This window comes from Mauremys reevesii, linkage group 1 (assembly GCF_016161935.1).
Source record: "Mauremys reevesii isolate NIE-2019 linkage group 1, ASM1616193v1, whole genome shotgun sequence".
NCBI lineage: Eukaryota > Metazoa > Chordata > Testudines > Geoemydidae > Mauremys > Mauremys reevesii.
This window is the reverse complement of record NC_052623.1, coordinates 356059798-356084923: the sequence shown is the minus strand read 5'-3', so window position 1 is coordinate 356084923 and position 25126 is coordinate 356059798. Positions and strand designations below refer to the sequence as shown.

Here is a 25126-nt window from a genome sequence, read left to right as displayed (position 1 = left end):
AGCCAGTCAGTGCTGCATCTTAATTGGTTGCAGCGGTAGCTGGTTAGTGTTGTGAGACACTTCCTGCTATCCTGAGTACTGTCACTGAGGCCTGGTCTACACGGGGGTGGGGTGTCAATCTAAGATATGCAACTTCAGCTACGAGAATAGCGTAGCTGAAGTTGGCGTATCTTAGATTGACTTACTTCACGTCCTCGTGGTGTGGGATCGACGACCGCTGCTCCCACGTTAACTCCACTTCCGCCTCTCGCCGTGGTGGAGTTCTGGAGTCGACCGGGAGTGCATTTGGGGATCGAGTTATCACATCTAGATGAGACGCAACACATCAATCCCCTATAGATCGATCACTACCCGCCGGATCGGCGGGTAGCGTAGACATACCCTGAGCAACTGGAGCTCAAAGCAGGATCCGCATCTGGCAATGCTTGTCATTGCATGAGGCCAGCACATACACATTACACTGTCGTGAAATGTTGCAGGTGCTGTGCAAAGCTTCTACTCAACAAAGCCCCTGCAATGTGAAATGGAGATTGCATGATGCCATTGTTGGCTCTGTGTGTGTGCACGCGCGTGCGCAAGAGGACTTGAGTTGTTGTATTTGTAGAACAAGAGATTTTTGTCATCCTCCTTGACAGGCACTTCTGACTACGGTAGGAGAACTAAACCCCAAACCTGAGTCAGTAATGCTCATTTATTTCGTAGCCTAATGTTTGCTTCTGACATGAATCCAGATGATGTGTTTTCAGACAACTCTGTCCGGAATCTCTTTCAGCGAGACTCCTCTTCTCTCCCACTGTGGTATTAAAGGTGCTTAGATGCTCCTGGAGTTGGATATTGTGCACGTTGGCAAGCCCCTTTCTTCTCCGTGCCGTTTCACTTCTTTGCCCCTCCGTCTGCTTCAGGTACAGTAACGATGTGACATCACTGCCCTTTCTACTGGAGATCCTCACGGTGCTGCCAGAGGAGGTTAATAGCCGATCTTTGCGCATTGGCGCCAACCGCCGGACCGAAATCATTGAAGACCTGGCTTATTACTCCAGTACAGTGATCTCCCTTCTAGTAAGTAGATCGCCTGGAATGCAAGCGTGTGACATTCAGCCTGCTCGGGTGGCATAGGACACAGTCTATGAGACTATTTCAGATCTAGCCCAGGTTGGAAGTAATCAGGAAGCAATCAGGCCTCCTAACAGCTGCCAGTGTGAAACTAGTTGCTCTCTTCTGTCCCTAGTGGATGAGAGTCAAACAAAAAACCACAGCTGGCCAGGGATTGAGTTTGGTCATGGAGACTTAACTGCCCCTCCAGAGAGTTCCTCCAAGTCAGGATTTGAGGCACGTTAGAGACGGGCAGTTTGGGGAGGACACTTGCACAGAGCAGAGAGTGGCAGTGCTTAAAGGCCTTCAGTCTCCTGGGCTGCCGATTCAGCAGCCCTCACTGGCACTAAATGCATTTAGACATAAGGCCCTACTTGAATCGCAGCTGGGCTGTGGACAAGCCACGGAAAATCGGGGACAAGTAATCATTATTATTATTTGCTGTAATAAGGTCCATTGTTGTTTTTTCCGCTGTCGGCCGCCTGTGGCTGAGAGCGGTGACCCCTGCTGTCGAAATTGTGGTGGAAGCCTAATATTGCGGGGTCTGCAATATCGTGAATTAAGTAGGTCCTTATTTATAGATTAAAAAAGATGAGGATCCCAGACCATTCACTTATCTTATTTTAATATAAAAGGAGACTGTGGCAGAGAGAACCTTTAACATAGTTCTAGAATGAGAGGTGTTGATTTGTCAGAATAAGAACCTGGGGATTTACGGCTACCTAAAGGCCATCTTATTTATCTTCTTTTTACCCCGAGTTCTTTCTTGACTTACCCACGCCCTTCATGCAATGTAGTGTTCCCCCAAAGGATGAGATATGGTGGCAACTGCAAAAATGTACCTAGATGGAAAAATCAACATCCACAGGTGAATTTCTAGATGCTTTCCCACTGGTGTGCCGCTGAGGAGAGTTCAGGCCCTCCAGGGAGCTAACTGCTTGAGGACATTGGTGCTCAACAAGGCTTGTGACTTGGGTTTGAGGAGTGAAATGAATCAACCCGTCTCCAAAGCAATTCAGAGATTGAAAGGAGCTGACTAGAATATATCCAGCCCCACTCCACTGGGTCAGTGTTTTCCCAAGGATGCTTTACTCATTTCCTACTAAATTATTTGAACTAAATACTCAGGAGAGACCAATCTGGACCCCCCTCCTTCCCCCCCTTCCCCCCAGCTCCAGGCTGTACTGAAGTACAGCCCCCATACACATTAATGCAGAGCTCCTCATTACTTCTTACCATTTCACATTGCGTATTTAAATGGGAAATTCAACATGCCCCCCAGCTGTGCATAATAAGGCTGCTAATACCCTAGAACCCCAGATGGAATTGCATTTTGATGTATTATAATTATAATAGATGGTAACAGAATTATTATTTTTTTGCTTTGCAGCCCACGCTTTCTCTGCTTGTCTCCTTTCGCTGCCCTTCGCATCCGTGTCTGCTTTGCTGTCTGTTGCCCAATCTTTTCCTCCAGCTGCTTTCCCTTTGCTTCAGCTCTGCTGGCCATGATTGTTCTCATTTTCGTAGCTCTTGGAGTTGGAACAGATCTGCTAAGTTGCATAGCTCTCCTGATCTCCACCCTTAAAACCACCTCTTGCTTAATGCAGGTTCATTCCCAAGGGTGGCTTTCCAGCTTTGAATGACACCAGTGACGTGGGTCACCATTTCCTTTGAGGGAATTATCCCATCACCTGAAATTTTCCACTACTCCTAGTTACAGAACTTCATAAGATGTCAAATTCAGGAGTGGCAGAAGCGCCCTATAAGTGAGGGGGACACTGAACAATGGTCCTGCCCCCTATGCCACCCACTTCCCCCCAAGGCCCCGCCTTCCCTCTTTTAAAAGTGCTGAGGCCCTGACTCCTCCCCCCACCCCATTCCGTTGCCCCTGGTCAAATTCCCTCCTCAGTTTGATGCTACACCCTTTGTCATTTGCAGACAGTTGTGATGTTCCCTTCTAGCCATTGTTTAGCTGAGCCATGTGTAGAATATTTAACCTTACTTTGTGAATCAACACTCTTACCCATTTCTAATTCCTTTTGTACCCTGGATCCCCTCCAGCTTGTTTGTCTCCTTCTGATACCAGATTGCTCAGAATTGGGCTTAGTATCCTGGTTGTGCTCTCAAGCCAGAACGAGGCTTCCTGCAATGTGATGGGGTACTTCTGCCCAAAAGCACCTCCAAATCATTTGGAGCAGGTTGGCTCACCCCCTCTTTTTTTTTTGCTATCCTGTAACAAGCACCTCCAATTCATTGTCCAATATCATCTTGTGTTTGTCTTGACTCCCCTGTTTTCCATAGCTCTCCTGTGTTAAATCTCACTTTTATTTTCAGCTCATATTTCTTCAGTCTAGGTCCTTCTATTTGTGTCCTTGTTGCTGCTTGTAACTTCTCCCCCACACTCTTCATCCACAACCATTTAGTTGTATCTGTTTGGTTATCATGCTGGTTGCTTCCTTTTTCCAGATCATCAGTGAAGATGCTAAATAATTACTCCTGGGGGAATTCTACATCACTGCACATGCGCAGAATTCATGTCCCCCTCAGATTCCTTTGTTTCCCCGCAGAAAAATGACTTCTGATGGGGAAGTAAAGGGAAGCTGCAAGAGTGGTCACACGCCCCTCCCTGGCAGCACAGGCAGGTTGATTTGGGCTCCTGGAGCAGCTGGTAGAGACGTAAATCACTGCAGGGCTTGGCAGGAATGCATGTGAGAGAGAGACTCTGTCCCTCTCACTTGCTATTGCAGCATGCTTGGCATGGAAGGACAGGACATTGGGGTGTTTCTGAGGAGGTAGGTGTGGGGCAGGCTCTGTCCCCTCAAGCAGAGCAGAATGTAGCAGCCTGCCTGCTTAGTGAATTGTTCCCATTGTCTTTGTGAATTCTCCCAGGAGTATAAAACAGGTGTAAAAATTTTAAGGCTCCTTTACATTGCCAGAGTGGTATAGAGGACAGTATGGCCTTAGAAATGCTTATGGTGCTTTAGTGATTAGAACTGAACTAAATTTTTGGACTGAAAACATTTCCTATCAAAATGTGCTCCATGAACTGTTTGCTACTGACCTATTTGGAGATGGTCAGTAGCCAATATAAATTGTGAGTTTGATTCCCCAGCCCTCACTTGCTCTTCAGTTTCCTATGATGTAACGCTGAGCATATGGCTGCATATATTTGTTGTCTAATAACTGGAAATAAAAGGTCAAACCTAGTTACATTACCGGGGGGCGGATTCTCCATCCATTGTATTGTAGTTTAAATAAATTACCAAAATAATTGAAATCAGCATGATTATGTTGCATTATTTTGACAAATAAAATATGCACCAGGAGTATAAATAATATTGGAGTTAACCTGGTTCTGTGGTATGACCCGGCACTGCACTCAACTCCAGTTTACTACCTTGCTGTCCAGAATTCCTCATTTTCATGTGTTCAAACTGCTTTTGAAGTTTAATTCTTTTCTCTTAAAATTTAACTGGGAGCTTAACGCTTAGTTTAAAAGTTCAAAAAGGCTGCCTCCATACAAACGTATAGCTGAGAACAGGAGCAGGGGGGGTTAGGAACAGGGGGTCAGACCACACTGTTCCAATCAGTTAGGTATCCCATGTCCAATGGTGGCCAATATCTAATGCTTCAAAGACAGATCGGTTGTGTGTCTGCTCTTCCTCTCTACCCTTCCCCCACCCCCCCAAAAAAACAAACAAAACCCCCACACCATACAGTGCACCTGCATGTATAAGGATGGCCATGGAGAACATGTTCCTAATTTTGCCAGTTGCTTTAATCCAGATTCTGAAAGTCTCCTAGACTTTAAGGTCAGAAGGGACCATCATGATCAGCTAGTCTGAGCTTCTGCACCTTGCAGGCCACAGAACCTTGCCCTGGAGCCTGCACTAGAATTAGCTGGTTTAAGTTCCAAACTAGTTTAAAGCCTAGGCTCTGTCTTTATGGGTTTGCAGAGATGTTACCCCTAAGATGTTGTGCTGCTTTTTCGCTCTAGTCACCCCGGACGCTTTCTCTGTGAAGAGCGAGAGGCCAGCTGTCTGACTGGTTAATTGGTTAGATGAGCAAGCTCATGTCTCTCTGATTGCTTATTAGTAGAGATGATGTGGGAAGCCTGGGTCAGTCAAAAGCTGATGGTGGATCATGACCAGGCCAGCTGGACCCACTGGTAGAATCTCTGAGCGTGTTCCACCACGATGACCCACCCCAAGTCTGAAAGGAAAAGCGGCTTTTGGCAGCATAGTGGCAATTCTCTGGTGATATCTGCTGATGGTCCATCTGCAGATATGTCTGCTGAGAGGAGATCGTGGCCAATGATTTCTTGGGACAGCCTGTCATTTGTTTGCTTTGCCAGGCAGACTGCACCCATGTGTTTGCTTTGCCTGGCGTGCTCTGCATATGTTAGGGTCTATATTCAGACAACCCAAGTTTCCTTTGCAAAGTCTAAAGTGGGCATTTTAATGAGCTGCCTGAAGAGCAAAAAGAAATCGGGTGTCTGTCTAGGATTTAACTAGAACTCACATAGGATTTAGCTCAGATTTTTTTTTAAGTTACTTATATTTAGGGGTCTACCAAATTCTTCACAGCTGTGAAAATTGCATTATGGACCATGAAATCTGGTCTCCGGCCGCCCAGCTCTGAAGGCAGAGCAGAGAGTGGCGGGTGCTGCTCTGGTGCCCAGCTCTTAAGTCAGTGCCGCCGCAGCACAGAAATAAGGATGACAATACCATGCCGTCCCTTCTCTGCCTTCACAGCTGGGCACCTGGCCAGCAGCTGCCGCTCGCCGCTCTGCCTTCCAAGCTAGGCGCCCAGGCAGCGCAACCCCCAGCATCAGCACAGAAGCAAGGGTAGCAACACCACGGCCCCCTAATAGGCTTGTGACCCCTAGTTTGAGAAATACTATAGGAGAAGTCGCACCATTTTCTTTAGGGATATGTAACACATCTGCAAAGTTTTCTATTTATGCCGTGACCAACCCGTGAAAATTGTGTGATTTCTCCACGATCTAAGTAGACCCCCTACTGTCTAATAAAACCTCCGTCTAATAAGAGCGACTAGACTATCAAGTGAACAGCAAGGGATGGGTCCTGGCAAACCTCGTCAGTGGGGTTGCTGATGAACAACAGAAGGCTGCCCCTCCCCTAGGGCTCCCAGCCACAGTCAGAAATAACTCCCTAGTTTCTTACTGCATGATAGTGTAACGAGTGTCCTCAAGCAGGCCTGAACGATGCCCTTTACCTTTCAGAGCCCTTACCAAGAAGCTAGCGATGCGGGTGTATTTTGCAGCAGTGAGTGTAAGGAAATCTTAACTTGAGACTTGGCAAATATGAAGCTCATTAGGGCTGGGCTTCATCTATCTTTGAGACAGGACCCTACAGGAAATTGATGTGCCGTGGACGGGTGAACATATTCCAGGCTGCTTTTCTCACCATGCGCTGTCACAGCAGTTGAAGTCAATTGACGTGCTTGGCTCAGTCCCTAGATCACGTGGGGGGCTTGTCTATTTAAGCGGGGTGGGGGGGGTGTCTCAAGTCATCTCCTATCTCGTGCTTGCTTCACTTGTCCTGCCAAATTGACATTCCGGGTATGGTATGTGGCTCGTGTTGCTTACCATGTGCTTTTCTCAAAGGCTGATTTTTAGGTGTGGGGGTGTCATTTAGTGATATACACAAGTCTCTTCATGTTGACACTGATGGGGGGGTGGGAATTGTGGTTTTTAAATACAGTTCGTCCCTCAACGATCACGTCATGGATGCTGCGTACCTTGAAACGCTGATCCTCCGTTCACGGCTTCCAGAAACATGTCGTACGCAGGAGGGCGTCAGTTTCGTGCTTGTGGAAACGAACTGGTACCTTCGGGTCTCTAACCAATTCTCCATCCCTGCCCTTTCTCTCCTAGATGACCTGTGTGGAGAAAGCAGGCAACGATGAGAAGATGCTCATGAAAATTTTCCGCTGCCTGGGGAGCTGGTTCAATCTGGGAGTTCTGGATAGTAACTTCATGGCCAACAGCAAGTTACTGTCCCTCCTCTTCGAGGTGCTGGTGAGTATTCGCTCAGGCCACTGAACGAGCTCCTCTCTGCCCAGGAAGAACGCGGATCGCTTTTTACCAGGAGAGGAACAGCAAAACTTGGAAATCAGCTTGGAATCCCTGTGCAGATCTGTTGTAAACGTTGGCGCACTAGGATGACGGCTCATTGGTGGCCTGCATGCAGGGCATAAAGAGAAGTTTACTCCTCTTCCTAGGCACTTTTCCTCTGTCTTGAGTATGAGGCCTGACCCATCTCCTAGTCCCACTGTGCTGCTCGCTGTGCCCTGGCTCTTCCCCTGTGCCCCCTATAGCACTGCTTCGTGCCCCCTAGATTTCCAGCCTGAAGGCTGTCAAGAACTGGCAACTTGGGAGAAGTGGGTGTCAACAGGAGCACAGGAGTCTCTTAAGAGCAAGAGTCCAGTTCTGGCCAAGCCTCCCAGTGGCCAGGAACTCCCCGTCTTCCCTTGCTCACTGCCTTCTAGTGGCACTTGGAAAATCGGGTAGGTCTCAGATGACTAACACCTGGTAACATCGAATTTCCTCAGCTAAAGAAAAAATCACTTTTTAAGTGCTTCCTCTGCCCTCGTGTCAGGTCCCGAGTTCAGGATTCCAATTCTCTGGAACCAGCTGCTGCTATTGCTGACCTGAGATGCGCCGAGAACATGGGGAAACGTTCTTGCCCAGAATGCTGAATCCTGAACTCGGGACTGGACAGGGAAGTGGAGGAGGGAGTGATGCTTATTTTCTCTGTGAATTTCCAATCTGATCCTATTCCATTCTGGGTCAGGGACCGTGAAGGCAAATGGCAAAGGTTCTTTGTGAGCAGACCTGGGTGAAGTTAGCCCCAAGCACAGCATGTTGAAGGGGAGGGTTGAAGAGTAAGAGAACTGAGCAAAGGGCTGTGGCTCATGGAGTTGGGGAGGAAACCTCACTCCATTTCTCTAGAGTGAAATAGGTAGGGGAAAGAGCAGCGCAAACAAAATCCTGGTTTTCTGAGCTGCAAAGGGATTATTGGGGGATTGGTAGGTGAAGGCCCTGGACCAAAAAGACAGCAGACTTAGAATGCAGATGTAAGATCTGTTCTCCAGTTTTGCTGCATACCATAGAGGGAGAAACTTGCACCTTCTTCAGGGTCATCATCCGTCTCAGTCTCTAGCTATTCAGATAGTGAAAAGAACCATGAATTTCTTTTCATGCTGCATTTGAAAGTCCTTGATCAGAGTGGCATGAACTTTTTCAATTAAAGCAGATGGTAAGACACCGTCTCACCCCCTGGACTCCGTTATTGCCTTTGGCTGCATTCCTGTCGAAAGCCCTACTGCAACAGATCCTTCCTCTGTGTAGCTTGGGATTCAGCAGTTCTAGCCCCAGATGGGTCACGACATGGCTCACTGTACTGTTTCCAGTTATAGTACATTGGTCCAGGACAGGACTGGAGTGGGAGTGGGGTGGCATTGGATTGCAGAAACCTTGTTGGTCACGCATGGTCCTGTAATCTTGGCAAACCCAGCGGTTCTACTTTCTGGCAGACAATACTTCTGAAGAGAAGTTCACAAAGTTCTAGTAGATCTGTTCTCCTATTCGCACGGTCTGGCCCATTCATCATCAGTTTTCTCAACTTCTGTTCAGAGGCTACTTTGTCTAGTTCACTGGTGCTACTTTGAAGCTACTTCGCTGGTGCTTTCCTGTCATGCCCCACCCCTCTTACCAGTAATGGAATCTGTCTGTGCTTCCCCCTCCATTACTGTACACTTGGCTCAGCACAGGAGCTGGGGCTAGAGGCAGAGTTGGGCTGCGAGCAGGGTGACCAGACAGCAAATGTGAAAAATCGGGATGGGGTGGGGCGTAATAGGTGCCTATATAAGAAAAAGCCCCCAAAATCAGGACTGTCCCTATAAAATCGGGATATCTGGTCACCCTAGCTGGGGGTGGAGCGGAGCTGGGGTGGGTGGTACTCCCTGCCCTGCCCCCTGTGAGGGCTGGCCTGGACCTCGCCGCTGCACACCCCTCTCCTCCTCCCAAACGTTCCTCCGTGCCCCTCTAGGGGGGTGCACCCCACAGTTTGGGGACCCCTGGTCAAGTTGTTAGAGCACAAGGCTGGGAGCCAGGGCTCCTGGATTCCATTCCAGCTTCTGTCACTGATGTTCTTTGTGACCTGAAGTAAGTTTGACTTCAACTTCTGTCTGTTTTCCCATCTACGAAATGAACACTGCTAGCAGTTGCTGTTACTGACCACTTCAGTTAAGGCTGAATTCAAGGTTTTATACTAATTTCCCTTTTTAGGTGCTCATAACTTTCTCCATCATATAATATCTCTTGTTGGATCAACTTCAGCTGGTGAGAGAGAGAAGCTTTCGAGCCACACGTGGCTCTTCTTCAGGTCTGGGAAAGTTACTCCCAGTGTCTCAGCTAAAGGCAAGGTGGATAGCATAAGCAGTTATGCTGGTCTCTTAGAATATGAGCTAACTACCTATGCTAAACAATCTGTTCCACCTTGCATTTAGCTGTGACGCTCAGAGTACCTTTCCCAGACCTGAAGAATCAGTGGCTTGAAAGCTTGTCTCTCTCTCTCTCTCTCTCACCAACAGAAGTTGGTCCAATAAAAGAGATGACCACCCCCACCTGGCACCTTTAATATCCTGGTATTGACATGGCTACAACACTGCATCCATCATATACAATTCTTCCAGGCTGAAATTTACCATGCTTAAAGGTGAATTGTTTCGTAAGGCTTTGAGCAAGGTGCCTTTAACACTTGTTTGCATTATGCAAGTGTTGGAATAAAGTTCTCTCCAGCTGCACGGGATTTAAAATAGTCAAATATTGTTAACTTTCCAGGCTAGAAGCATAAAATTTGGCTTAGTTTGTAATCCTCATCAAAGAAACAGAAATGGCTGTAGATTTTCCAAGTTCTGAACATTTAAGTCAATATTTTGTTGATGCACAGTACAGCGTCTTTATCCTTCCTTTTTCTGACCCCTTTAACTTAGAACAGCTAACTCAGGAAAGTCTTTCTGCGTATGTATGGAAACCGCAAAGACCTCCAGTAAAACAGGAAAATTAAATGCAAAAAACTCGCATTAATGCAACATGAAGGTTGAAGAGCTGAGCTAAGCACACCCAAGTCAGAAATTTGCAAATGGTACAGGTTTCTCCAGCATTGTTCGCTCAGACCTGTTGCATGGAAGAGGTATTGTCTGATGTTTTATTGTTATGCCATTATTAAATGGGTAACTTGCTTTGCATTTGTTGCACGATACAGTCTAAGCAAACAAAAATGCAAATTAAGCTTCCCATTTAACAGTGGAAAGAGGAATAGACACAGCACTTAATGCATGAAACAAGTCTGAGTTAATGTTGCAGTAGAAACTGTTATCCTCTGGGGTTTTCTGACTTCTGAGTGCTCAGCTTTTCAGCCTGCGTGTTACATTCATGCTAGTTTTTGCAGTTAATTCCTCCCTCCCCTTCCTTGTTCACAAGGGATTGTGCTGCTGAATTATTTAATGGTGAGGATCCCCTTATGAAAGGGCATCTATAGGTGTGCACCAGATTACTGCTATTCCTTTGTTTCCTCTCCTCTTCGCTGTCTCCTCTTTCCTTCTTTGTACACCAGCCCTGTCTCCTTTCCTAATTGCCCCGAGCCCTGTGGGAGCTATTAAAGCTTCTGTGAAATGAGCCTTGCACAATGGCCATGAATGTTTACCGGGCAGAGCCCACACTAAGCCACCAGGATAATAAAACCAGTATTTTATTTGCACTGCAGAGGGGTGTTTCCTCCTGCTTCACCACCCCAGGAGAAAGGGGTAGTTCAATTTTTCCATGGTGCTGAGATATCTGAGATTTCAGTCATTCTGTTCCACCCCTTTATGTGCCGTGTAGAGAAGCCAGAAGGGTTCAGTGGGGCGAAGGTCCGTTGCCCCCTGGGTACAGCAGCAGGCTGTGTAGAGCTGGCGAAGGAGGTGGTGTGGGGAGAGCTGTGTACTAAGAAACGTGTCTTGGTATTTGGGACCAAACAAAAGCTTGGTTAGGTGCAGCCTCGTTTATCGCTCCTTAGTCACCTGGCTCCTTTCCGCCTCTCCTGTCCCGCAGCGACAAGACAAGACGTCCTCAAACCTGCACGAGGCAGCCTCTGACTGCGTGTGCTCAGCTCTCTACGCCATTGAAAACGTGGAGACCAACCTGCCCCTCGCGCTGCAGCTCTTCCAGGGAGTCCTGACGCTGGAGGCCGCCTATCACATGGCCGTGGCCCGGGAGGATTTAGACAAGTAAGCAAATGAGCCTCGTCGATAATTAACTGTCAACGTGTCTGTTGAGAGCTATTCTTGGGCTCGGCTGTGTTTGTGCAGCGCTCTGGAGTGTCGTATGCAAATGATGGCTGACGAACAGAGACAGCTGAGTTAATGACGCTTCCCTTTGCCGGCAGTGCGCCAGCCTCGAATTGCCGGGGGGCGAGCAGCCCGAGCTTGGGCAGGCAGGAGGGAGCGTTGCAAGCGCGCTGGTGCTTTCCCAGCTCCTCTTTGCTCTTATCACAGGGCTGCAGGAGACGTGCCGCTATGCGGCTCTCGTTGAGTGATGAGAGAGAGTGGAATGGCTGAGCCTTCCGGAGAGGGGAAAATGGCCTTGGGAGTGCTACGGCCTGGCACTTGTCATGCCTTCCGTCTCCGGAGTTCTGTACCAACGTTAAGGAGCCCCTCTTGTTGGTTTTATTACGTTAGCATCTAGCTGCTCCAGCCAAGATCAAGGCCTCACTCCTCCCCTGCGGCCAGTGTTCCTTGCTACCTCCCTCTGAAGTCAGCACTATCAGAGGGGAAAATGGAGGCAAAGAGGGTAGTAGCTTTCCATGGATCACATCCCAAATCACTCCTAGAACTGGCATTAGAACTCAGGAGTTAAACTCCCAGTCCTGTGCTCAGCCCACTAGGCCATGCTGTCTGCTACACAGTGCTGTGCTGTCTGCCATCTCTCAGTTCCAGAGGACCAACAGGGAGACTTTACATTCTGCAATCATAATGTGGTCTTGATTTTGATCTTCCTCCTTCAAACAGAATAGCAAAGCTGGTTAGTTTGAGGACAGGTTTTTGCTGTTCAGCTCAGCCCCTCAAACTGTTTTCTAAAGATATTTTAAGGACAGCAATCCTGTCTTCTAACACAAATTGCCTTGCTGTCTGTAATGCTGCTGTAAAATTCAAGGCTGATAAAGCTGGTTTGCGTACTTATGTATCATGATGTCGCACAGTCTCTCCATTCTGGTACTGTATGTCCTGTTCTTGTGCCAAATGCATTTGAGGTCGATTTTGGTCGACTTCTTGGGGTCTGTTTGCAGCTATGGAGATGGATGTCATAAACTTTCTCCTGAACCACAGTCTCATAGTTGTCCTGGGTACGTTTTAAAGTTTCACTCGGAGAAGCCTTATTTAGACCAGGCAGTGGTCTTCACTTTCATCAGAATATCCTGGAATCTATAAAGGGAGAGGCAACGCTTGATTTAGTCCTAAGTGGAGCACAGGATCTGGTCCAAGAGGTGAATAGAGCTGAACCACTTGGTAATAGCAACCATAGTGTAATTAAATTTAGCATCCGTGTAGAGGGGAAAATACTAAAGAAACCCACCACAGTACCATTTGACCGCAAAAAGGGTTAACTACACAAAAATGAGTAGACTAATTAAATGGAAATTAAAAGGAGCAGTCACAAGTGAAATGCCTGCAAGCTGCAGGGAAACTACTTAAAAACACCATTATAGAGGCTCAAACTAAATGCATTCTCTCCCACCCCCGGTAAGAGGAACAAAAAATGCCACCATGGCTAACCAGCAGAGTAAAAGTGGCAGTTAGAAGCAAAAAGGAAGCTTTAAAAATTGGAATCCTAGAACATCAGGGTTGGAAGGGACCTCAGGCGGTATCTAGTCCAACCCCCCTGCTCAAAGCAGGACCAACCTCAACTAAATCAAGCCACATCCTACCGAGGAAATGGAAATTTGCAGAGCAACTAGCTAAAGACACAGAAACTAAGAGCAGCCGGGTTTTTTAAGTACATCAGAAGTGGGAAGCCTGCCAAACGCAGTGGGAGCACTCCTGGAACACAAGGCCATTGTAGCGAAGCTAAATGAATTCTTTGCATTGGTCTTTTCTGCAGTGGGTGTGAGGGAAATTCCCACACCTGAGCCATCCTTTTTAGGTGACAGATCTGAGGAACTGCTCTAGATTGAGGTGTTTTTGGAATAAATTGATAAATTAAACAGTAATAAATCACCAGGACCAGACGGCATCACCCAAGGTTCTGAAGGAATTCAAATGTGAAGTTGCAGAACTATTAACTGTGATATGTAACTTATCACTTAAATAAGACTCTGTACCAAACGACTGGAGGATAGCTAATGTAACCCCGATTTATTTATTTATTTATTTTAATAAAAAAGCTCCAGAGGTGATCCCGGCAGTTACAGGCCAGTAAGCCTAACTATAGTACAGGGCAAATTGGTTGAAACTAGAATAAAGAAATACATTATCAGACAACTAGATGAATACAATATGTTGGGGAAGAGTCAACACGGCTTTTGGTAAAGGGAAGTCATGCCTCACCGGTCTAGTATTCTTTGAGGGCTTCAACAAGCATGTGGACAAGGGGATCCAGTGGATATAGCGTACTTAGACTGTCAGAAAGCCTTTGATGTTTCACATGCCAAAGGCTCTTCAGCAAAGTAAGCAGTCATGGGATAAGAGAAGGTCCTCTCCTGGATCAGTAGCTGGTTCAAAGACAGGAAACAAAGGGTAGGAATAAATGGTCCGTTTTCACAATGGAGAGAGGTAAATAGTGGGGTCCCCCAGGGGTCTATACTGCTATTTCACAGATTCATAAACAATCTGGAAAAGGGAGTGAACAGTGAAGTGGCAAAGTTTGCAAAGGGATTTCACTGAACTGGGTGACTGGGTAACAAAATAGTAGATAAAATTCCATGTTGATAAGTATAAAGTAATTCACATTGGCAAACATAATCCCGCTATGCATACGAAATGATGGGGTTACCACTCAAGAAAGGGGTATTGGAATCATTGTGGATAGTTCTTCCTTCCCGGGCACCACGTGACCGCTCCGGCACCGCCGCGCCAGGTCCGTCGGATCCGCTCTCCGCCGGCACCCGGCACCGGCCGTGGGCGGCGGGCGTGGTACCGGTCACCATCCCACGATACCATGATGCGCACCTCGGCACTCGGCCACCTGAGGCCAGACTGCTCTCTCCACAGCGCCAGTCCGTCAGCGCTTCTGCACCCCATGGCCATCCTCCCTGCCAATACAACACTCTCAAGGTACCCTTTCTCCAAGAATCTTACAGCCTGGTACCTGCGTGGTTGACCCACAGAGAGGACTGTGTTCGCGCCGTACACAGCGCCTGCCGCTCCGCTCACTCCCACGAGGCGCAAGCCTCGTTGGCCTTCCCCTGGCCCATGTCCCCCCAGGACATCTGTGAAGCGGCTACCTGGAGCAACACATCTCGAAGAACAACAGTTACTACGGTGAGTAACCGTCTTTTCTCTGAAAACATCTGCTCAATGTGCAGCAACAGTCCAAAACAAGCGAACAATGTTAGGGGCCATGAGGAAAGGGATAAATAATCACACAGAAAATATCATGCTGCCTCTGTATAAATCCATGATACGCCCACATCTTGAATAGTGTGTGCAGTTCTGGTCGCCCCATCTCAAAACAGATCTATTAGAATTGGAAAAGGTTCAGAGAAGGGCAACATAAATAGGGGTCTGGAACAGCTTCTATATGAGGAGAGATTTAAAAGACTGAGATTGTTCAGCTTAAAAAAGAGACGACTAAGGTGGGAATGTGCTAGAAGTCTGTAAAGTCGTGACTGCTGTGGAGAAAGTGAACAGGGAATTGTCATTTGCCCCTTCCCATAACACACGACCTGGGGATTACACCATGAAATTAATAGGCAGGAGATTTAAAACAAACGTAAGGAAGTATTTTTTCACACAAAGCACAGTCAACCTGTGGAACTTGTTCCTGTGGGATGTTGCGAAGTCTGGAAGCGTAACTGGATTAAAAAAAGAATTTAAGTTCCTGGAGGATAAGTCCATCAGTGGTTATTAGTTAAGATGGTCAACAGTGCAACCCCATAGTCTGGGTATCCCTAAACCTCTGACTGCCTGAAGCTGGAAGTGGACAGCAGGGGATGGATCACTCGAGATTGCCCTGTTCTGTTCATTCCCTCTGAAGCATCTGGCCCTGGCCACTGTTGGAAGACAGGATACTGGGCTCAATGAACCGTTGGTCTTGACCCAGGATGGCCGTTCTTAGTTCAGATTTGTTAAGCACATAACTCCCACAAATAGCATACTCCTCAGCACATTGTAACCCCGCTTCCCTGAATCTGGGGGGTGAATTAGAAACATCTCTGGATAAAAAGGCTGCTGAAATGGAAGGATTCAATGTACTCCCGCCTCTGAGATGACTGCTTAGTTCAGTGGTTCTCACACTTTTGTACTGGTGACCCCTTTTACATAGCAAGCCTCTGAGTACAACCCCCCATATAAATTAAAAACACATTTTTATATATTTAACACCATTATAAATGCTGGAAGTGAAGCGGGGTTTGGGGTGGAGGCTGACAGTTTGCGACCCCCATGTAATAACCTCGTGACCCCCTGAGGGGTCCTGACCCCCAGTTTGAGACCCCTGGCTTAGTTCATGTTAGCTTCAGGAGGCTAATGCTGTACATAAGGAGGAGATACTTTCTCCCTGTATGTGCGATATCACTGGGTATTTGCATGTGAAACATGACCTGCTTCACTTCCTTCAACAGGGTTCTCAATTACTGCCGCGTCTTCACTGAACTCTGCGAGACGTTTCTGGATAAAATTGTTTGTACGCCAGGCCATGGGCTGGGGGACCTGCGCACGCTGGAGTTGTTGCTGATCTGCGCAGGCCATCCACAGTATGAGGTAGGACTCAGTGGGTTACTCGCTCTTCTTCCTCAGTCAAATCTGCAGAAAGCTTTTCTTTATAGCCTGGCAGGTTTCAGGTCCCATTCCATAGTGGCCTTGAAACCCTTGCTCGGAATTTGTGGTGTTTAACTCGTCCGTGACTGGGATAGACAGCCCCGAGGCAGCCTCTCCTGATAGAAGAGGTACGGGAAAGTCCCTCATCAATTTGCTTGAAAGCATTTTAAACCTTTCATCTGCTAGGAGCTGTATCTTGCTTCCTGCATCTCCTCTGTGCAACAGTCAGTCAGGGTCAGCCTTAAGGAAAATGGATTCCTGGGTGAACTTGTATTTTGGTGCTCCCTCTGCCTCCCCGGGCTCCCCACTTCCTTTGCCCCCAGCTCTGCTGCCTGCCCCCTGACCCATTGCCCAAGCTCCCTTCCGTGGCCTCACACCCCAGGCCCGCCTCACTCCTTGCCTCTTGACCACGGCACCCTGGGCAGTTGCCCACCCATGAGGCTGGCCCCTTGTAACAGTCGTGGGTTGGGGGTTTTTCAGTGTTCCACGTAGCTAAATTTTCTCTGAGGCTTCTGAGGTAGCGGTAATTTCTTGCATTTCCACCCAAATCAGAGGAGCGATCTCATCTCCCCTCACTTCCCCCGGCACACGTTTGCACACTGCCTGAAGCTCAGAATAGCAAAATATCACACGTAAAATGTGGGCTTTCTCCTTCATTTCCCCAGATCTCCCACTCTTGGGGTATCCCCTGGGACAGTTTGATTAACTAAAATCTTGCTGACCGATCCCTAGTTGTGTTTGCTGTGCCTCTTCTATTCAGATCTGTGTTCAGTAAATGTGCTCCCATCCAGAGGTGCTGATCTGTAGATTGGTGCTCGTTACATGTCGCACTAATACTTGGTCGCCAGCCAGCCCTGGTTTCAGAACTGCCTATATGCACGTCACTCTGTTTGGCATGTAGAACTTTACTGATGGAGGAGTCAAGCCTTTAAAATTAATCACTTCATGAGAAAAGTTGAACCTGGGCTGACTGGGTTTTAAGTAGGGTGGTGCCGTTAACCTCTAGAAGTGCGGGTTTTCAAACACACCGAAGTCCCTTAGGCTGTATCTGCACACAGACTGGGTACCAGGATAACTGTCAGTTAGAGGTGCCTTTTTTTGGCTGATAATTATACTGATGCCACCCCTAGTATGGACATAGTTACACCGATATAAAGCAGGCGTCTACTCATATAACTGTATCCACACTCGGGGTGCAGCGCTTTCACTAGATGCAGCTTTTGTGTGTGGACCAGGCCTTGGGATGCAAGTCACGTTATCTTTCCATGGTTATTGGAGTGAATCATGCCTGAGTGAGGAGGGGATGGAAGTTACTATTTGACAGATGTTTGACCTACATGAAATGAGCTGATGCCTTCAACTGAGCTCCTAGTGAGCTCTATCCGGTGCTGCAGGACCCACTAGCAGTATCTGCAGAGGTCTGAAGCCAGGAGGCTGAATTACCCTTTTCCTCGGGGATGGCTCCGTAGGCCCAGAGTACACCCAGCGTGGGGACATCTTCACTGTTATCTGCAGGGTCACTCATCCAAACCCTGTCCCGGCACTAACTTGTTTGATTTTTAAATCAACTGCTTAAACAAGCAGCAAAAAATGCAGGTTTGTGAAGCCGAAGGAGCCGCTCATGGCTTTGTTGAGTCTGCAGGTGTAACCATTGAGTCAGCGTGGAGCCCGGAACAGGGCTTCTCTGCTGCAGTCTAGGCAGCCTTCTGACCGACTTTCCACACTAGGAGGATAGGGGCAAAATCCTGTCTGTGAAAATGACAAATGGCTGGTTTTCCTCTCCCAACAGGTGGTAGAAATTTCCTTTAACTTCTGGTACAGACTGGGGGAGCATCTGTACAAAACAGACGATGCAGTCATCCACAGCATCTTCAAAGCCTACATCCAGAGGCTTCTGCACGCTCTGGCCAGACACTGTCAGCTTGACCCAGACCACGTAAGGCTGCGTTCAGCTCTCTTCTGTTTCCTTCCCTGTTCCAGTGGGCTGCAGTGGGCATGGGGTGGCTGGTGAAATGCAGTTCACCTTCCCCACGCGCTGATTGTCACTAAGGAGCCAGGCAGGTAACTAATGGCTCTGCGGTTAGGGATGGAGATGGGGGCGTTGGGCGGTAATGAAAACTGCCATATACTTAGAGGGCCTAATCTGACATCCCCTCCCTCCAGCCAGCCAGCTTGGGTTCCAGCAGAGAGGTCTGGTGGCCATGCTGCCCCAGAATGAATCTTGGGTGGGCAAGTGTGTTCGGGGGGCGGGGGAGGTCTCATTTTTGCTTTTGCCATCCTTGTGTCCAGTGTTTGGAATTGCAGGCTGAGGACGTTCACCTGAGTGTCCTCCCCTCTGGTCACTGTCTCCCTTCTTGAAGGAGTCTGGGCGGCTTGGAATACTTTGTGCCATCCCTGGCTATATTGCCCCACCTCCTGGAGACTTTGCATTGGTCCGAGAGCTTGCCTCCATTCCCGGAGCTCAGTATGGGGAGAGGATCTGGCCCGTTAATGCAGGATGTGTGGAGTGGGCCGGTGCTGCAGCGGGGCATCACTTGACATAATGTTGGTGCTCCTGCATTCCATCCCTTGAAATCCCCTTTGCCCGAGATGGCGGAGAGGATCCAATGGTTTAGGGTGGCTTAATGTAATAGCTTATCTTGCCCTTCCCTTGCTCTGTGGGTGAATTAGGGTCTGGAAGTCCCCTTGGCTGCTGTAACCCCACTTCCTCCAACCCTAAATCTCTGCTAGGAGGGTGTTCCGGAGGAGACAGACGACTTCGGGGAGTTCCGGATGAGGGTCTCGGACCTGGTGAAGGACTTGATCTTCCTGGTTGGATCGGTGGAATGTTTTGCCCAGGTGAGCCCCTAGTGATGCTGCCACGGCGCTGGATAAGTTGCCTCGGAGGGGGAGTCCGTTGCCTTCGGCATGGTTAGCGTGGCTTCACGCGAACGGGGTGATGTAATGTCCATAGTCTATGAATGGATTGTTACCCTGACATCCCATGGCTTCTCCTTGTGGCGGTGTGGGCTGCTCACCTCCACCATGCTGGCCAGAGTCAGCTCCTGTGGCTTGATCCTGGGTTGCCACATCCCCCTACCACTCGCTGTTAGTTCAGAGCCCGCTCCAGCTCCCAGCGGAGCTTGTATTCTCCCACCTTGACAAAGTGAAGGGTCTCTGCATATCCTGTTACGTTCACCACTGTGTGGTCTGGCTGGGCCCCACAGGCCATCTCCCAGGCCCCTTTCCTCTCTGCTGGCTGAAGCAATGCGCTGCCCCTCTGGGCGTTCAGTAGCGAGGACGCTGCAGTCACTCCCAGCTGTGTGATAAAAGCTGGTTCTTGGTGGCGGGGTGAGATCGCCTCCAGGAGCTGCCGCTGAGCAGGTCTCGTCACAGACCTCAGCACGCTTCAGGCCTCCCCGGAGACCGCGGCGCTGCCAGTGAGAAATAGATCAGCCTTGGTGCAGAACCAGGCTCTAGAGAGCGCTGGGAAAGTGGCTTGGGAGAAGAGGAGCAAACAGGTAAGTTCTGCCACTTCCCTGCTGCAGCCCTCTGTGTGACTGACTCTCTCTGCCCCACAGCTTTATGCTACCTTGAAGGACGGGAACCCTCCCTGGGAGGTGACGGAAGCTGTTCTCTTCATCATGGCCTCTATAGCCAAGAGCGTTGACCAGTGAGTATCAGGCCCTGCCGGCGTCTGGGAAGATTGAGTGTAGGGGCTTTTCCCGTTCATTTCCGGGGCCCTGGCTGCAGCTGACCAGTTTACTCCTGGGGGAATTCTGCACCAAAACATCCACAATTCTGCATTTTTGATTTGTCAAAATAATGCAATATAATCACACCGGTTTCACTGACTTTGGTAATTTATTTAAACGACCATACAGCATTTCCTAAACGCATGGAAGTTAAGTTACAAACACTTGGTAACCAAGACCCTGCATTCCAGTTCTAACCCTGGATTTTCATTGAAATTGCATGACTTTTATTTTGCTGTTTGGTGTTCTGTAAAGCAGACTGTCGCTTTAAATTGCTCAGACTTTCACATGCTTTGCTAATCATTGTCCTGCATTTTTATTTTTAATGGATAAGTGAAATAGCTCCTGAGCTGTAATCTGATCCCATTGTGCCATGCTGGCATAGGGGAAAAACCGAGAAAGCTGAGGATTCCCTTAGTGTCATTTACAATAAGGCTCCTTTGCCCCACTCTGGCAAGGTAAAGGAGCCTGAATTGACTAGGAATAGGAACAATTCGCTAACAGTAGCAGCCTGCCTGCTTAGTTGTTACATTTCTGCTCTGCCTCAGGGACAGAGCCTGCTTCACCCAGCCCTACGCCTCCCAGCCCAGGACACAGCACCGGCGAGCGAGAGGGACAAAGTGAGTCTCTCTCACTGGTTCGTACAGGCACGCTCCCAGCCCCACCCCCTTAACAGCACCTGCCCAGCCTCCCTCCTCACCCCCACTCCCACCCCCGGGGGTGATCTGCTCTGCCACCCGGGCTGCCCTGGAAGGGGCGTGTGTGTTCCTCACAGATTTCTTGGCTCCCTCATTTTTCTGTGGGGGAGCCAAGAAATCTGCGGAAGGTCTGAATTCGGTGCCCCCACAGGGGTGCAGAATTCCCCCAGGAGTACCAGTTGCCAAGATTCAGGGACGGCTGAAAATATCCTGAGCAGCTCCGAGTTGCTCTTGTCTGTAGCGCTTGAGATGCTGGCCCCTAAGCAGCAAGTAGGGTTTACCCGCTAAAAATGCAGGTCCTGCGAGCTCATGCGGAGACCTTTAGTGTGCTGCGGGACTCCTCAGTTGAGATGTATATTACTGCTGATGTGGAATGTAAGTGACAAGCCCCAGAGACCTCGGTGATGGACTCCCTCCTTGTGTCCTGTCAGGGCCGTGCATCACCCAGCCTCTGCCTTCATTCTCCCCATTCCCTGTTCTCTTTCCCAGCCCCACTCAATGCTCCCTCAGCCACTGCCCCCTGTGCCATCCGCCCATGCCCTCTGCTCCTCAAATCCCTCTCGATGTTACTGTCTGGCTCGTGGAAGGCGGGGAGCCCTTCAGGGCAGGGAACAGCTGTGTAAAGTGCTGTTTCAATTGCAGCTCGTTTCCCGAGTCTGTAAAGCGATATTGGGGCATTCCCTGCTGACAGCAGCCCCGGGATCCAGAAGGCCACTGCTTCCCGGCTGGTAGAGGGGACGGGAAGGGGTTAGGCATTCAGGGACTGCTCCAGTCGCTGGAGGCTGGCGCACTCCATTGTCTGGTTGTCCGGGATGCCCTGACACCAGACGACTGAGTCACAGAGGACTAACAGAACGAGGGGCAGAGAATAAAGTAAGCGTTGGCCAGTATCGACCCGACAAGGTGTTCGAGTTTTGCTGGAACAAATCTATCCGGTCTCTACAGGGCAGGTGCTCCAGGGAGCTGGTGGTTGATAGTCTGTTGCCTGCAGATTCACTGGCTCAGACTGCCAACCATCAAAACTTATCCTGCTGCTGCTCTTCTCCTTTCTAACGTCATTCCCCTGTAGCAAGAATGATGGAGGTTTCTGAGAGCTCGACCATCTTGTTGTGTTGTGTTTCTGCACAGTGAAGTCAAGTCTGTTCCCGGGTCACTGACCCTTGTTTCTCTGAACATGGCATGTCCCACTGTGGCTCCTGCTGGTTGCTGATTACTTGGGTAACAGCTCAAAACACAGGCATGCTGCTGGAGTGAGAAGCCTCCACCAATAGGGCTGAATTCCCCTCTGGTACCACCAGGAGGTGCACTTCCCCTAGTTCATGGCATAGCTGATGGAACAGGGCAGGATAAAACAGATGATGTCTAGGGCTGATGAGTTGGATTCCTTGTATCTTAGAGATGCTCTTTGTGTCCCAGGGAGTGGGTGGCGATGGAAGGGTCCTGTGTGCCCTCCAAGTAGGAGCCCCACAACGATCTGAGTGCAAGGGCTACTAGGGGTTAATCAGGAATGCCCGTTGAACTCCTTGCTGAGTGTTTTCCTCCCTGTCTTGCCCCATAACCCTGCCTCTTCCCAGATGGCTCTTCTCGTTCACTCTTCTTCAGCTTGCTGCTCTTTCTTGCCACTAGTATTCTGGAGCTTGGTGGTCCTCTCTCCTTCTCTGGATCCCCATTGTAAAGCTGGGACTGAATTGCGTTTTAGTGCTGAGTATTGTTAGTTATTGTTAAAGATACCGTGCCCCCTGCTGGGCGTGTCTCAGAATCTCATCCAGGCTCCTCAGGGTAGCGCCGCGGGGTTCCTCGATCTATCTGGTACATTCAGCCGTCAAATAGCAGAATCGGTGGAACGATCGGGTTCTTGCTTGGGAACAGGACTGACTGCGCCAGATGCTGAGTAACTGCTGTCCTCTGTCCCCAGGGAGAACAACCCGACGCTGGTGGAGGTGCTGGAGGGGGTGGTGCGCCTCCCCGAATCAGTGCACACTGCTGTCCGCTACACCAGCATTGAGCTGGTGGGAGAAATGAGCGAAGTCGTGGACAGAAACCCTCAGTTCCTGGGTGAGTCTAGCTGTTGGCACTGGCTCCGTTTCTGCATTTCAGCTGGCTTCCCTCTGGGAAGTGTTACCTCTCCGAGGTCAACGCCGGACAAATAAACCAGCGTGCCTCACGGAGCGAGGCAGAAAATGAAGCTGTTGGAGTCATCTGTATAATCCAGTGTCGCCTTGTGGGTTTCTTCTCTTTTCAGATCCTGTGCTGGGTTATTTGATGAAGGGTCTCTGTGAGAAGTCACTGGCCTCTGTTGCTGCCAAAGCTATTCACAATATCTGCTCAGTTTGCCGAGACCATATGGCTCAGCACTTTAATGGCCTGCTGGAGATTGCCCGCTCCCTTGACTCCTTCATGCTGTCTCCAGAGGCGGCTGTGGGACTCCTTAAAGGTATTTACTCACCACTGTCAGGACTTAATGCTTAGCTGCAGAAACGCACTCGGGGAGTGTATTACAGCCCCCAGTGTGTCACTTCAGTTGACATTCTCAAATAACAATGAACTCTGGCCAAATCACTTTTGGGACTGAAATTTTTCATGTCTATTCTTGGCCCAGAGGTGATTTTTTTTTTTTATTATTCTTTTTTTAAGAAAGTTGGATCAGAATTTGTTCAGTTATGCTCAGCTCTGAAGAAGTAGAAAAATACATGTTTTCTGCTTTAAAACCTGTTGCCACACTTCATTGAGTGACTCTGAAGGCTGGTAGAACGTTGAAATGTAGCATGAAAATATTCTTAAGTACCAATGGGACCACATTTGAAGCTAGTTTGATAATAGTTCCGAGTTCATGGAAACTGGCTTCTGCTCATGCAGAGTGAAAAACAAAAGTTTTTGTACTTCTGGGGACAGACTGATTTGCACTAGGGCAGTTCTTAATGTTCATTCTTCAGTGCATGTCAATAGCCACCAACTTGCATTAAGGTCTTAAGCAGTTTTTCAGCAATACAGTAAAAGCTTTGTTATCTGGCATGTTGGGGGAACAAGGGGTGCCAGTAAGTAAAAAATTCCAGTTAACTAAGAGGGAGGGAGTTTGGGTGTTGGGAGGGGGCTCAGGGTTGGGGCATGGGCAGGAGGAGGGCTGTGGGGCATGGGCTCTGGGAGGGAGTTTGGGTGCAGGAAGGCAGGGGGTTGGGGCATGGGAGGGGATGGCGGGGGTACCTGATCTGAGAGGCACTCACCTCGTGCGGCTCCCCAGAAGTGGTGACATGTCCCTGCTGCTCCTAGGCGGAGGCTTTGTGCGTGCTGAGCGCTGGCTCCAGAGCTCCCATTGGCCAGGAACCATGGCCAATGGGAGCTGTGTGGGTGGTACCTGTGGGTGGAGGTGTGGCTAGGCAGCTGTGTGCGCTGCCTCCACCCACAGGTACCGACCCCGCAGCTTCCCTTGGCCGTGGTTCCTGGCCAATGGGAGCTGCAGAGCCAGTGCTCGGGGCAGGGCCGAGCAAGGAAGCCTGCCAGCTACACACCAGCCAGACTATAAACCAGACTTTCAATAAGATCAGAAATGCCAGTTTATAGAGCTTTCCAGTTGGTAAAGTGTTGGCTAACACAGCTTTTACTGTACTTGCTTATCAATGTGTATTGTTAGCTGTTTAATTGCTTGTGCATCTGTAACGTGACTTGGGTTAAAGATTTGTAGGACCTTGCATCTACTTTTTTTTTTTTTTTTTTGGTGAAGAGTTTCAGGCAATCCTAGCACTTGCACTGCCTGAGGGTTTTTGTTTTCTTTAAAAAAACTAAAGATTGCATCGAGGGACTTTGAATACTTATGAATTTTGATACCAGAATATTAAATTGCATGGTTAGGAAATGGCAAAGTGAAGGTTCCCACAGCAGTATTGTACTTGGTCATGTCAAAGAGAAGGTCCCGCTGTCCATGTTCTCCTGGTTTAATAATCAATTTCCTATTGCCACTTGCACTTGCATTGCTTTACGTTGTAAAACACGTGCCAGCAAACTTGCAGTGTGTGACACTTGGCTAAAACGACTGCTGCTGTTGCAGCCTTAACTTGTGCATTTCCTGACTAGTGCCTGACTGCATCCTTCATGTTGCATTAACAAATTTTGCACATCATTTTATGTTTGTGCTCTGAGTACATGTTAGGGTAAGATACTGTTGTTACCCCTGGCCCTCACAGCAATAGGCAGTGATGGGGCAATGCAAGTGTCCGACTGTAAGACCCCCAAAACGCTGTAGTATTCGCTTTTACTTTTTTCCCAGAAGTATGTAATTTTCCAGGATTATTGCTACTAGGCTGGAATGTAAAGAGATTACTAGGTAATGACATGCAATTTCTGAAAGGGGTTTATATGCTACACTGATAGGCATGTTATGAATGTTGACAGAAATGTGTTTTGTGCCTGTTCTAAGCTCAGTGGTGCATTGTGCTTTTCTTTTCAGGTTACAGGTGTGATTTGAGTGGGGTTCCTAGATTTTTCATTCATCTAGGTTCTTCTCTTAGTCCAGCACACCAGCATCTTTTGTCTTCCATCGCACACATCTATTTCAGTGTCTGATCA

At 48.7% G+C, this 25126-nt stretch overlaps 1 protein-coding gene across 2 annotated transcripts in view; it reads left to right on the top strand.

Moving 5' to 3' along the window:
• TNPO3 (transportin 3) overlaps nucleotides 1-25126 on the top strand; it is a 75569-nt gene that overhangs the window by 29660 nt on the left and 20783 nt on the right. Inside the window, exons 4-13 of one of the 2 annotated variants that reach the window (XM_039519999.1) lie at nucleotides 903-1059; nucleotides 6992-7135; nucleotides 11213-11388; nucleotides 15939-16077; nucleotides 17924-18070; nucleotides 18865-18972; nucleotides 19695-19786; nucleotides 20417-20488; nucleotides 22482-22621; nucleotides 22809-23000. In XM_039519999.1, coding sequence (XP_039375933.1) covers nucleotides 903-1059; nucleotides 6992-7135; nucleotides 11213-11388; nucleotides 15939-16077; nucleotides 17924-18070; nucleotides 18865-18972; nucleotides 19695-19786; nucleotides 20417-20488; nucleotides 22482-22621; nucleotides 22809-23000 — 1367 coding nt within the window. The remainder of the gene's footprint in view (nucleotides 1-902; nucleotides 1060-6991; nucleotides 7136-11212; nucleotides 11389-15938; nucleotides 16078-17923; nucleotides 18071-18864; nucleotides 18973-19694; nucleotides 19787-20416; nucleotides 20489-22481; nucleotides 22622-22808; nucleotides 23001-25126) is intronic. The other variant, XM_039520000.1, reaches the window with a different exon arrangement.